This window comes from Lipotes vexillifer, unplaced genomic scaffold (assembly GCF_000442215.2).
Source record: "Lipotes vexillifer unplaced genomic scaffold, Lipotes_vexillifer_v1.1 scaffold86, whole genome shotgun sequence".
Taxonomy (NCBI): domain Eukaryota; kingdom Metazoa; phylum Chordata; class Mammalia; order Artiodactyla; family Lipotidae; genus Lipotes; species Lipotes vexillifer.
Genome location: NW_006785406.1, coordinates 1,673,659 through 1,687,370, shown reverse-complemented (window position 1 = coordinate 1,687,370; position 13,712 = coordinate 1,673,659). Strand labels below are relative to the sequence as shown.

The following is a 13,712-nucleotide window of genomic DNA, read 5'->3' as shown; positions in this document are numbered from 1 at the left end:
TTGGATTGAATATTCTTAACCAAGCACCAAGATACATTGATTCATTCTTCTCTCATAAGATTGTCCCTGTTCTGTTCTTAAATGTCTTCTCAGATACTATGGATTTTTTAAATAAGCCCTTAGCCTTTTAGATGTAGCAAAGTACAAATCTTAAATAAATACTTCGAATTTTGCTTCTGATATTTGGTATATCTGTGACTAGTAGTATACATCTTAAGAAAAGGTTCATTCTATATGTCAGTTTTCATAGAACTTTCCATTTTAAGAAACAGAGTTCTAGCTCACAAAACTCAGGTGCCAACCAGGCATCAAGAGGAAATACTAAATTGTATTTATTTGATAAACAAGCATTTTAGTATTGTATTCTTCCTTCAACTACAGATGTACCTCATTTTATTACACTTTGCTTTATTGAATTTTTCAGAGAGCATTTTTTACAAATTGAATGTTTGGGGCAGCCCTGCATTGAGCAAGTCTGTCGGTGCCATTTTTCCAGCAGTATTTGTTCACTTCATGTCTCTGTGTCACATTTTGGTAATTCTCACAATATTTCAAAACGTTTTCATTATTGTTATATTTTTTATGGTGACCTGTGGTCAGTTATCTTTGATGTTACTATTGTAATAGTTTGGGGGGACCATGAACCACACCTGTATGACAGCAAGCTTAATTGATAACTGTTGTTTGTGTTCTAAGTACTCTACTGTCCAAGTGTTTCCCCATCTCCCTCCCTCTCCTCGGGCCTCCATATTCCCTGAGAGACAACAATATTGAAATTAGGCAAATTAATAGCCCTACAATGACCTCTAAGTGTCCAAGTAAAAGGGAGAGTGGCACATCTCTCACTTTAAATCAAAAGCTAGAAAGCTTAGAGGGGAAGGCATGTTGAAAGCCAGGACAGGCTGAAAGCTAGGCCTCTTGTGCCAACAGTTAGCCAAGTAGTGAATGAATGTGAAGGAAAAGTCCTCGAAGGAAATTATAAGTGTTATTCCAGTGAACACATGAATAAGAAAGTGAAACTGGGAATTCCCTGGCTGTCTAGTGGTTAGGACTTGGTGCTTTCACTGCCCAGGTTCAATCCCTTGTTGGGGAACTAAGATCCCACAAGCTGCATGATGTGGTTAAGAAAAAAAAAAAAAAAAAGTGAAACAGCCTTTTTTGCTGATACGTAGAAAGTTTTAGTAGTCTGGATAGAAGACCACACCAGCTACAACATTCCCTTAAGCCAGAGCCTAATCCAGAGCAAGGCCCTAACTCTCTTCAATTCTGTGAAGGCTGAGAGAGGTAAGGAAGCTTCAGGAGAAAAGTTTGAAACTAGCAGAAGTTAGTTCATGAGGTTTAAGGAAAGAAGCCGTCTCTATAATATGAAAGTACATGGTGAAGCAGCAAGTTATCCAGAAGATCTAACTAAGATAATGAAGGTGGCTACACTAAACATCAGATTTTCAATGTAGCTGAAACAGCTTTCTATTGGGAGAAAAAGCCATCTAGGACTTTCATAGCTAGAGAGGATAAGTCAGTGCCTGGCTTCAAAGCGTCAAAGGACAGGCTGACTCTCTTGTTAGGGGCTAATGCAATACAGGTGGTGACTTTAAGTTGAAGGCAGCGCTCATTTACCATTCCAAAAATCCTACAGCCCTTAAGAATTATGCTAAATCTCTTCTGCCTGCGCTTTACAAATGGAACAACAAACCCTGGATGACAGCACATCTGATTACAACATGGTTTTCTAAATATTTTAAGCCCACTGTTGAGACCTACTGCTGAGGAAAAAAAGATTCCTTTCAAAATATGACCCTGACTGGAGAGGATTGGTGGCGTGAACACAGCCTGAAGGGGTTAGTGAACCACGGCTAGCCGGGAAGGGAGTCTGGGAAAAAGTCTGGAGCTGCCAAAGAGACAAGAGACTTTTTCTTGCCTCTTTGTTTCCTGGTGCGCGAGGAGAGGGGATTAAGAGCGCTGCTTAAAGGAGCTCCAGAGATGGGCGCGAGCTGCGGCTAAAAGCGCGGACCCCAGAGATGGGTATGAGACGCTAAGGCTGCTGCTGCCGCCACCAAGAAGCCTGTGTGCGAGCACAGGTCATTCTCCACACCTCCCTTCCGGGGAGCCTGTGCAGCCCGCCACTGCCAGGCGTCCCAGGATCCAGAGACAACTTCCCCGGGAGAACGCATGGCGTGCCTCAAGCTGGTGCAATGTCCTGCCGGCCTCTGCCGCCGCAGGCTCGCCCAGCATGAGCACCCCTCCCTCCCCCTGGCCTGAGTGAGCCAGAGTCCCCGAATCAGCTGCTCCTTTAACTCCGTCCTCTATGAGCAAAGAACAGACGCCCTCCGGCGACCTGCATGCCGAGGCGGAGCCAAATCCAAAGCTGAACCCCTGGAGCTGTGAAAACAAAGAAGAGAAAGGAAAATCTCTCCCAGCAGCCTCAGGAGCAACAGATTAAATCTCCACAATCAACTTGATGTACCCTGCATCTGTGGAATAACTGAATACACAACGAATCATCCCAAATTGAGGAGGTGGACTTTGAGAGCAAGATTTATTATTTTTTCCCCTTTTCCTCTTTTTGTGAGTGTGTATGTGTATGCTTCTGTATGAGATTTTGTCTATATAGCTTTGCTTTCACCATTTGTCCTAGGGTTCTCTCTGTCCGTTTTTTCTTTTTGTTTTTTTTTTTACTATTTAAAAAAATTTTTTTCTTAATAATTATTTTTTATTTTAATTATTTTATTTTACATTTATTTTATTTTATTTTATCCTTTGTCTTTCTTTCTACCTTTTCTCCCTTTTATTCTGAGCCATGTGGATGAAAGGCTCTTGGTGCTGCAGCCAGGAGTCACTGCTGTGCCTCTGAGGTGGGAGGGCCAACTTCAAGACACTGGTCCACAAGAGACCTCCATGCTCCACGTAATATCAAACAGTGAAAATCTCCCAGAGATCTCCATCTCAACACCAACACCCAGCTTCACTTAATGACCAGCAAGCTTCAGTGCTGGAAACCCTATGTCAAACAACTAGCAGGACAGGAACACAACCCCAAACATTAGCAGAGAGGCTGCCTAAAATCATAAAAAGGCCACAGACACCCCAAAACACACCACCAGACTTGGACCTGTCCACCAGAAAGACAAGATCCAGCCTCATCCACCAGAACACAGGCACTAGTCCCCTCCACCAGGAAGCCTACACAACCCACTGAACCAACTTTAGCCACCGGAGACAGACGCCAAAAACAACGGGAACTACGAACCTGCAGCCTGCAAAAAGGAGACCTCAAACACAGTAAGGTAAGCAAAATGAGAAGACAGAAAAACACACAGCAGATGAAGGAGCAAGATAAAAACCCACCAGACCTAACAAATGAAAAGGAAATAGACAGTCTACCTGAAAAAGAATTCAGAATAATGATAGTAAAGATGATCCAAAATCTTGGAAACAGAATAGAGAAAATGCAAGAAGCATTTAACAGGGATCTAGAAGAACTAAAGATGAAACAAGCAACAATGAACAAATAATACATGAAATTAAAAATACTCTAGAAGAGATCAATAGCAGAATAACTGAGGCAGAAGAACGGATAAGTGACCTGGAGGATAAAATAGTGGAAGTAACTACTACAGAGGAGAATAAAGAAAAAAGAATGAAAAGAACTGAGGACAGTCTCAGAGACCTCTGGGACAACATTAAATGCACCAACATTCGAATTATAGGGGTTCCAGAAGAAGAAGAGAAAAAGAAAGGGACTGAGAAAATATTTGAAGAGATTATAGTTGAAAACTTCCCTAATATGGGAAAGGAAATAGTTCATCAAGTCCAGGAAGCACAGAGAGTCCCATACAGGATAAATCCAAGGAGAAACACGCCAAGACACATGTTCATCAAACTGTCAAAAATTAAGTACAAAGAAAACATATTAAAAGCAGCAAGGGAAAAACAACAATTAACACACAAGGGAACCCCCATAAGGTTAACAGCTGATCTCTCAGCAGAAACTCTGCAAGCCAGAAGGGAGTGGCAGGACATATTTAAAGTGATGAAGGAGAAAAACCTACAACCAAGATTACTCTACCCAGCAAGGATCTCATTCAGATTTGATGGAGAAATTAAAACCTTTACAGACAAGCAAAAGCTGAGAGAGTTCAGCACCACCAAACCAGCTTTATAACAAATGATAAAGGATCTTCTCTAGGCAAGAAACAAAGAGAAGGAAAAGACCTATAATGACAAACCCAAAACAATTAAGAAAATGGGAATAGGAACATACGTATCGATAATTACCTTAAATGTAAATGGACTAAATGCTCCCACCGAAAGACACAGACTGGCTGAATGGATACAAAAACAAGACCCATATATATGCTGTCTACAAGAGACCCACTTCAGACCTAGAGACATATACAGACAAAGTGAGGAGATGGAAAAAGATATTCCATGCAAATAGAAACCAAAAGAAAGCTGGAGTAGCAATTCTCATATCAGACAAAATAGACTTTAAAATAAAGACTATTAGAAGAGACAAAGAAGGACACTATATAATGATCAAGGGATCGATCCAAGAAGAAGATATAACAATTGTAAATATTTATGCACCTAACATAGAAGCACCTCAATACATAAGGCAAATACTAACAGCCATAAAAGGGAAAATCAACAGTAACACATTCATAGTAGGGGACTTTTAACACCCCACTTTCACCAATGGACAGATCGTCCAAAATGAAAATAAATAAGGAAACACAAGCTTTAAATGATACATTAAACTTAATGTATGGACTTAATTGATATTTATAGGACATTCCATCCAAAAACAACAGAATACACATTTTTCTCAAGTGCTCATGGAACATTCTCCAGGATAGATCATATCTTGGGTCACAAATCAAGCCTTAGTAAATTTAATAAAATTGAAATTGTATCAAGTATCTTTTCCGACCACAATGCCATGAGACTAGATATCAATTACAGGAAAAGATCTGTAATAAATACAAACACATGGAGGCTAAACAATACCCTACTTAGTAACGCAGTGATCACTGAAGAAATCAAAGAGGAAATCAAAAAATACCTAGAAACAAATGACAATGGAGACACGACGACCCAAAACCTATGGGATGCAGCAAAAGCAGTTCTAAGAGGGAAGAATATAGCAATACAATCCTACCTTAAGAAACAGGGAACATCTTGAATAAACAAATTAACCTTGCACCTAAAGCAATTAGAAAAAGAAGAACAAAAACACCCAAAGTTAGCAGCAGGAAAGAAATCATAAAGATCAGATGAGAAATAAATGAAAAAGAAATGAAGGAAACAATAGCAAAAATCAATAAAACTAAAAGCTGGTTCTTTGAGGAGATAAACAAAATTGATAAACCGTTAGCCAGACTCATCAACAAAAGAAGGGAGAAGACTCAATAGAATTAGAAATGAAAAAGGAGAAGTAACAGCTGACACTGCAGAAATACAAAAGATCGTGAGAGATTACTACAAGCAGCTCTATGCCAATAAAATGAACAACCTGGAAGAAAGGGACAAATTCTTAGATATGCACAACCTGCCAAGACTGAATCAGGAAGAAATAGAAAATATGAACAGACCAATCACAAACACTGAAATTGAAACTGTGATTAAAAACCTTCCAACAAACAAAAGCCCAGGACCAGATCGCTTCACAGGCGAATTCTATCAAACATTTAGAGAAGAGCTAACACCTGTCCTTCTCAAACTCTTCCAAAATATAGCAGAGGGAGGAACACTTCCAAACTCATTCTATGAGGCCACCATCACCCTGATACCAAAACCAGACAAGGATGTCACAAAGAAAGAAAACTACAGGCCAATATCACTGATGAACATAGATGCAAAAATCCTCAACAAAATACTAGCAAACTGAATCCAACAGCACATTAAAAGGATCATACACCATGAACAAGTGGGGTTTATTCCAGGAATGCAAGGATTCTTCAATATACGCAAATCAATCAGTGTGATACACCATATTAACAAATTGAAGGAGAAAAACCATATGGTCATCTCAATAGATGCAAATAAAGCTTTCAACAAAATTCAACACCCATTTATGATAAAAACCCTGCAGAAAGTAGGCATAGATGGAACTTTCCTCAACATAATAAAGGCCATATATGACAGACCCACAGCCAGCATCGTCCTCAATGCTGAAAACCTGAAAGCATTTCTACTAAGATCAGGAACAAGACAAGGTTGCCCACTCTCACCACTCTTATTCAACATAGTTTTGGAAGTTTTAACCACAGCAATTAGAGAAGAAAAGGAAATAAAAGGAGTCCAAATTGGAAAAGAAGAAGTAAAGCTGTGACTGTTTGCAGTTGACATGATACTGTACATAGAGAATCCTAAAGATGCTACCAGGAAACTACTAGAGCTAATCAATGAATTTGGTAAAGTAGCAGGATAAAAAATTATTGCACAGAAATCTCTGGCATTCCTATATACTAATGATGAAAAATCTGAAAGTGAAATCAAGAAAACACTCCCATTTACCATTGCAACAAAAAGAATAAAATATCTAGGAATAAACCTACCTAAGGAGACAAAAGACCTGTATGCAGAAAATTATAAGACACTGATGAAAGAAATTAAAGATGATACAAACAGATGGAGAGATATACCATGTTCTTGGATTGGAAGAATCAACATTGTGAAAATGACTCTACTACCCAAAGCAATCTATAGATTCAATGCAATCCCTATCAAACTACCACTGGCATTTTTCACAGAACTAGAACAAAAAATTTCACAATTTGTATGGAAACACAAAAGACCCCGAATAGCCAAAGCAATCTTGAGAACAAAAAATGGAGCTGGAGGAATCAGGCTGCCTGACTTCAGACTATACTACAAAGCTACAGTAATCAAGACAGTATGGTACTGGCACAAAAACAGAAAGATAGATCAATGGAATAGGATAGAAAGCCCAGAGATAAACCCATGCACATATGGTCACCTTATCTTTGATAAAGGTGGCAGGAATATACAGTGGAGAAAGGACAGCCTCTTCAATAAGTGGTGCTGGGAAAACTGGACAGGTACATGTAAAAGGATGAGATTAGATCACTCCCTAACACTATACACAAAAATAAGCTCAAAATGGATTAAAGACCTCAATTTAAGGCCAGAAACTATCAAACTCTTAGAGGAAAATATAGGCAGAACACTCTATGACATAAATCACAGTAAGATCCTTTTTGACCCACCTCCTAGAGAAATGGAAATAAAAATGAGAATAAACAAATGGGACCTAATGAAACTTCAGAGCTTTTGCACAGCATAGGAAACCATAAACAAGACCAAAAGACAGCCCTCAGAATAGGAGAAAATATTTGCAAGTGAAGCAACTGACATAGGATTAATTTCCAAAATTTACAGGCAGCTCATGCAGCTCAATAACAAAAAAATAAACAACCCAATCCAAAAATGGGCAGAAGACCTAAATAGACATTTCTCCAAAGAAGATATACAGACTGCCAACAAACACATGAAAGAATGCTCAACATCATTAATCATTAGAGAAATGCAAATCAAAACTACAATGAGATATCATCTCACACCAGTCAGAATGGCCATCATCAAAAAATCTAGAAACAATAAATGCTGGAGAGGGTGTGGAGAAAAGGGAACACTCTTGCACTGCTGGTGGGAATGTGAATTGGTTCAGCCACTATGGAGAACAGTATGGAGGTTCCTTAAAAAACTACAAATAGAACTACCATATGACCCAGCAATCCCACTACTAGGTATATACCCTGAGGAAACCAGAATTCAGAAAGAGTCATGTACCAAAATGTTCATTGCAGCTCTATTTACAATAGCCCGGAGATGGAAACAACCTAAGTGCCCATCATCGGATGAATGGATAAAGAAGATGTGGCACATATATACAATGGAATATTACTCAGCCATAAAAAGAAACGAAATTGAGCTATTTGTAATGAGGTGGATAGACCTAGAGTCTGTCATACAGAGTGAAGTAAGTCAGAAAGAGAAAGACAAATACCATATGCTAACACATATATATGGAATTTAAGGAAAAAAATGTCATGAAGAACCTAGGGGTAAGACAGGAATAAAGACACAGACCTACTGGAGAATGGACTTGAGGATATGGGGAGGGAGAAGGGTGAGCTGTCACAAAGCAAGAGAGAGGCATGGACATATATACACTACCAAACGTAAAGTAGATAGCTAGTGGGAAGCAGCTGCATAGCACAGGGATGTCAACTCGGTGCTTTGTGACCCCCCTGGAGGGGTGGGATAGGGAGGGTGGGAGGGAGGGAGACGCAAGAGGGAAGAGATATGGTAACATATGTTTATGTATAACTGATTCACTTTGTTATAAAGCAGAAACTAACACACCATTGTAAAGCAATTATACCCCAATAAAGATGTTAAAAAAAAAGTCTAGAAACAATAAATGCTGGAGAGGGTGTGGAGAAAAGGGAACACTCTTGCACTGCTGGTGGGAATGTGAATTGGTACAGCCACTATGGAGAACAGTATGGAGGTTACTTTAAAACCTACAAATAGAACTACCATATGACCCAGCAATCCCACTACTGGGCATATACCCAGAGAAAATTATAATTCAAAAAAAGTCATGTACCAAAATATTCATTGCAGCTCTATTTACAATAGCTAGGAGATGGAAACAACCTAAGTGTCCATCATTGGATGAATGGATAAAGAAGATGTGGCACATACATACAATGGAATATTATCAGCCATACAAAGAAACGAAATTGAGCTATTTGTAATGAGGTGGATGGACCTAGAGTCTGTCATACAGAGTGAAATAAGTCAGAAAGAGAAAGACAAATACCGTATGCTAACACATATATATGGAATTTAAGGAAAAAAAATGTCATGAAGATCCTAGGGGTAAGACAGGAATAAAGACACAGACCTACTAGAGAATGGACTTGAGCACACGGGGAGGGGGAAGGGTAAGCTGTGACAAAGTGAGAGACTGGCATGGACATATATACACTACCAAACGTAAAATAGCTAGCTAGTGGGAAGCAGCCGCATAGCACTGGGAGATCAGCTCGGTGCTTTGTGACCACCTAGAGGGGTGGGATAGGGAGGGTGGGAGGGAGGGAGACGCAAGAGGGAAGAGATATGGTAACATATGTTTATGTATAACTGATTCACTTTGTTATAAAGCAGAAACTAACACACCATTGTAAAGCAATTATACTCCAATAAAGATGTAAAAAAATATATATGTACGACCCTGATTGACAATGCATCTGGTCACCCAAGAGCTCTGATGGAGATGTACAATGAGATTAATGTTGTTTACATGCCTGCTGACACAACATCCATTCTGCAGCCCATGGATCAAAGAGTAGTTTCAACTTTTAAGTCTTACTCAAGAAATACATTTCATAAGACTATAGCTACCATAGGTGATGATTCCTTTGATGGGTCTGGGCAAAGTCCATTGAAAACATACTGTAAAGGATCACCATTCTAGATGCCATTAAGAACATTCATGATTCATGGGAAGAGGTCAAAATATCAACATGAACAGGAGTTTGGAAGAAGTTGATTCCAGTCCTCATAGATGTCTTTGAGGGGTTCACAACTTCAGTGGAGGAAATAACTGCAGATTTGGTAGAAACAGAACTAGAATTAGAAGAGGAGCCTGAAGATGTGACTGACTTGCTGCAAATCTCATGATAAACTAACAGATGAGGAGTTGCTGCTCATGGATGAGCAAAGAGAGCAGTTTCCAGAGATGGAATCTGCTCCTGGTAAAGATGCTGTGAAGATTGTTGAAATGACAACAAAGGACTTAGAATATTATATAAACTTAGTTGATAAAGCAGCAGCAAGGTTTGAGAGGATTGTCTCCAATTTTGAAAGAACTTCTGCTGTGGATAATATGCTATCAAACAGAACTGCATGTAACAGAGAAATCATTTGCGAAAGGAAGAGTCAATCTATGTGGCAGATTTCATTGTCGTCTTATTTTAAGAAATTGCCACAGTCACCCCAGCCTTCAGCAGCCAGCACCCTGATCAGTCAGCAGCCATCAACATTGAGGCAAGACCCTCCGCCAGCAAAGAGATTACAGTTTGCTGAAGGCTCAGATGATGGTTAGCATTTTTTAGCAATAAATGATTTTTAATTAAGTTATATGTATTGATTTTTTTAAGACATAATGCTGTTGCACACTTAATAGACTATAGTATAGAATAAACATAACTCATATACAGTGGGAAACCAAAAAATTCATGTGACTCACTTTATTGTGATATTCACTTTATTGAGGTGGCCTGGAACTGAACCCACAATATCTCTGAGGTATGCCTATAGTCATACCTTCCTGTTACAAGAATAGCATAAAGATGGAGATATTTATAGGGGTGTCAGGCCAACCTTGTTAGCTGTGCACCTTCTAATTACCAGTGGCCAGATCATCTGTATAACGTGAGCTCATCTCCAGAGGTCATACAAAACCCTGTGGGCTCTAAAGCGCCTTCTCTGGCTGGCATAACCAAGTTCTCATTAAGCCCTAAAATACTGTATATACACATAGAGTAACTCATTAGAGGCAGTTAAAGGAATGAAGTCCAGAAAAGCGGGCATCTAGGCCTGCATAATGCAGGAGCCACTGAAACTCTGTGTAATTGCCCACCCACTAATCTGTCCTTAATGGGACAACATGATCTTAAGTTTTAGGAGCTTAAACCTTCTAACTCTAAAGAAAGACGTTCAAAAAGACTTTAGCTTCAGAATTAAATACCATTGCCTTTCCTATATAGCCCTCTTCTGTTCTATTTCCTCTTATTTTCAAATTATTAACCCCATAAACCAGTGCTCAACAAACTCTAGGGGGCCCTTATTCAACATTTGGTATGTGGCCAGAAATGGCAGTGCTGACACATATTCTCAACATTCTTCAACCAAATTAATTAACCTTTATGTTGACTGTACCTAACGCTGTGCAGAAGAGTTAGAGCTGGTAGCTGTTAACTCTAATGATATCATCACTGGTTCTGAAGTTTTAGTGTGCATGCCATTGCCTGGGACACTTGTTAAAAGAACAGATTCCTATCCTCACTACATCCCTAGGTCTGAGATCCACTGTTATCTCCCTTTTTTTAACTAATGCTTTTGGTTACTTCGAACTCACAATGAGGTACACTGATATAGATTACCTGGGATCTATCATCAAAAGCAACATACTATCTTAAGACATAATCGTCCCTCTGAATAAAACACTGATGGAATTTATTTAAAAATTGTATGTTATATCATGTTATATCCTGGATTTTTATAGGATGAGAATATAAGAAAAGTATTTGTGGTATGTTTTAGTATCTTTTATAAAATTCTACCTGAAAAACAGTTCTCCATTGTTTTACTCAAATTCCCCAACAATCAGTTCCCCCCCTTGAATTTAATGCTAGGATAAAATCTGTCTTGTTTTAGGGGAAAAGTTGTCTTGTCTCATTAGATAACAAGATCAATACAAATTTTGTATATTTTTGTCTTAGTTGTTAGGATATTCGGAACCAATTCAATGCTCAACTATATTAATATATCCCAGCTGTCAGGCACATCCATTTGCCTGTTATTTTTTAAATGATTGATTGATTGATTGAGTAAGCCATCTCAAATTCCTGCTTTCAAAAAGTATCAGTTACACATAAGTAAAAATTTAACTACTCATATTCTCATCATGGAAGATTATTAAGTTTTAGCTTGTGGCTACTTGAAAATAAATTTGCCAAAAATATTGCCTTTTGGAGCATGTTTTAACTAGCTTTGTACTTTTTATTTACATTTAGCTTCATCAAACAGGATTATTGAAAGGATATTCTCTGGGGCAGTAACAAGGTAAGAAAAAGCATTTGAGTTTTAAAATGAACTACAAGTAATACTTTAACAATGTCATTTTAGCAAGGCTTCCTGCATAATTTGTCAGTGCTGTAGGTCAGATAATACCTACAAAACATGCAGTTGTGGCTTCATACAAGATGGCGGTAATTCTTTAATATATGGGCAATAGTCCTTTATCTAAATACAGGTAACAGTATTTAACCTGCTGATTATTTGTATTCAAATTAGAAACCAGATTTCTTTCTTCATATCTACAGATGCTTTCTGATTTCATCTTCTAGGCATTTGAAAATAAGATAGGCAATGGAAGGGGTTGCCCTTTATGAGGTTTCCAGCATTCTATTTTTTTTTTAACTTAATTTCCAAAGAAATGTTACTTTATTTCTTAGTCTCTCATAGTACTAAATTTATCTGAGTAATTGCTCAGGAAACTTTATAACCATGTGTTTTCTTCAGGGGAAAAACAGTACAGAAAGAGGGAAGAATGAGCTATGCAGATTTTGTTTGGTTTTTGATTTCTGAGGAAGACAAAAGGAACCCCACCAGGTATGACTTCTGAGTTTCCTTTGCCAAGATTTTAAACACATGAGCAAAGCTTGAAAAATTCATGATGTATACTAGTGAGTGCCAGCTCAACTAGGGGTGCCAAGATGGGTTTGACTTAGTCTCTGCCCTCAGACTGAATGTACAGCCACAGTGTATCAAGAGAAGTGCTCTTACCCCTGGAAACAAAGGTGAAGTGACATGTGAGCTGGCCCTGAAGGATATTAAGCATTTATATGGAATATGGGAATAGATACTGTGGATTTTAGTTGTTTCATGATCTTCCTTGTTCAGTAGTAAATTGGAGAGGAAAGAAGAGCAAACTGTGGATGACTAGTATATTAGAACACACCCTCATTCTCCCGGTTAGAATCATCTCTCCCTTTCCTTGGCATACCTTGATTTGTCGCTGTGAGTTTATCCATCTGTTTCTTATACCTCTTTAACACTGTGTTATACAAGCTAGGAATAAAAAGAAGAGAGGGACACAAAAATCTATGTCCCTCTCTTCTTTTTATTCCTAGCTTGTGTAACACAGTGTCCTGCACATAGCTTCTGCTCAGTACCAAGGGAGGGAGAGTCTGCAGTCCCTGATGCTGCTTGCTGGCATTACTGACTCAGCTGTCTGCATGTTAGTTCAAAAAGTTATCTAAATGTTGGATCTATGGTTTGGAAATCATTGAAATGGAAATAAAACTAATTTATTTCATGGGCAGCATGTTGTCCATTTCAAAGATAGTAATTTGTTGTTCATGTAGACAACTTAGAAAACATGGCAGAAGAACAAAGCAGAAGAAAATAAATTTTAATACTGATAATTCTAACACTCAGAAAAAGACACTTAAAAATTGGTATGTGTTGTACAGTCTTTTTCATATAAACTTTTACATTCTCTTTGGACATGTAGGTTAATTAATTCCATAGGATTAGATTTAATCCTTTGGAATGTTATCTCCTAATATCCTCTAGTAGTTTTAAATAGTTGTAACATCCACTATATTTTTCCTTAAAATAAATTCCCCAGGAAAGGAATTGCTAGGTTAAAGGGTGTAGACATTTTTAAGAGCATTTATAAAAACTATTAAATTGATTTTCAGAAGAACTATCATTTTATACCTTTATCAAGAAAGTACTGAGCATATTTCCTATAACTCTTATTCACACTAGGTATCTTCCTCTTAAAAATATTTTCAAATTTGATAAGTAAAGAATTTAGTATTATCTTTTTTGCATTTCTTTGATTGCTAGTGAGGCTGAATTTTTTTTTTTTTTTTTTTTTTTTTTTT

General features: G+C 38.1%; 1 protein-coding gene across 2 annotated transcripts in view; it reads left to right on the top strand.

Moving 5' to 3' along the window:
- The window catches only part of PPP2R3A (protein phosphatase 2 regulatory subunit B''alpha), a 164,785-nt gene that overhangs the window by 87,530 nt on the left and 63,543 nt on the right, over positions 1-13,712 (top strand). For both annotated transcript variants that reach the window (XM_007457542.1, XM_007457543.1), the window contains exons 8-9: positions 11,832-11,880; positions 12,340-12,429. In XM_007457542.1, coding sequence (XP_007457604.1) covers positions 11,832-11,880; positions 12,340-12,429 — 139 coding nt within the window. The remainder of the gene's footprint in view (positions 1-11,831; positions 11,881-12,339; positions 12,430-13,712) is intronic.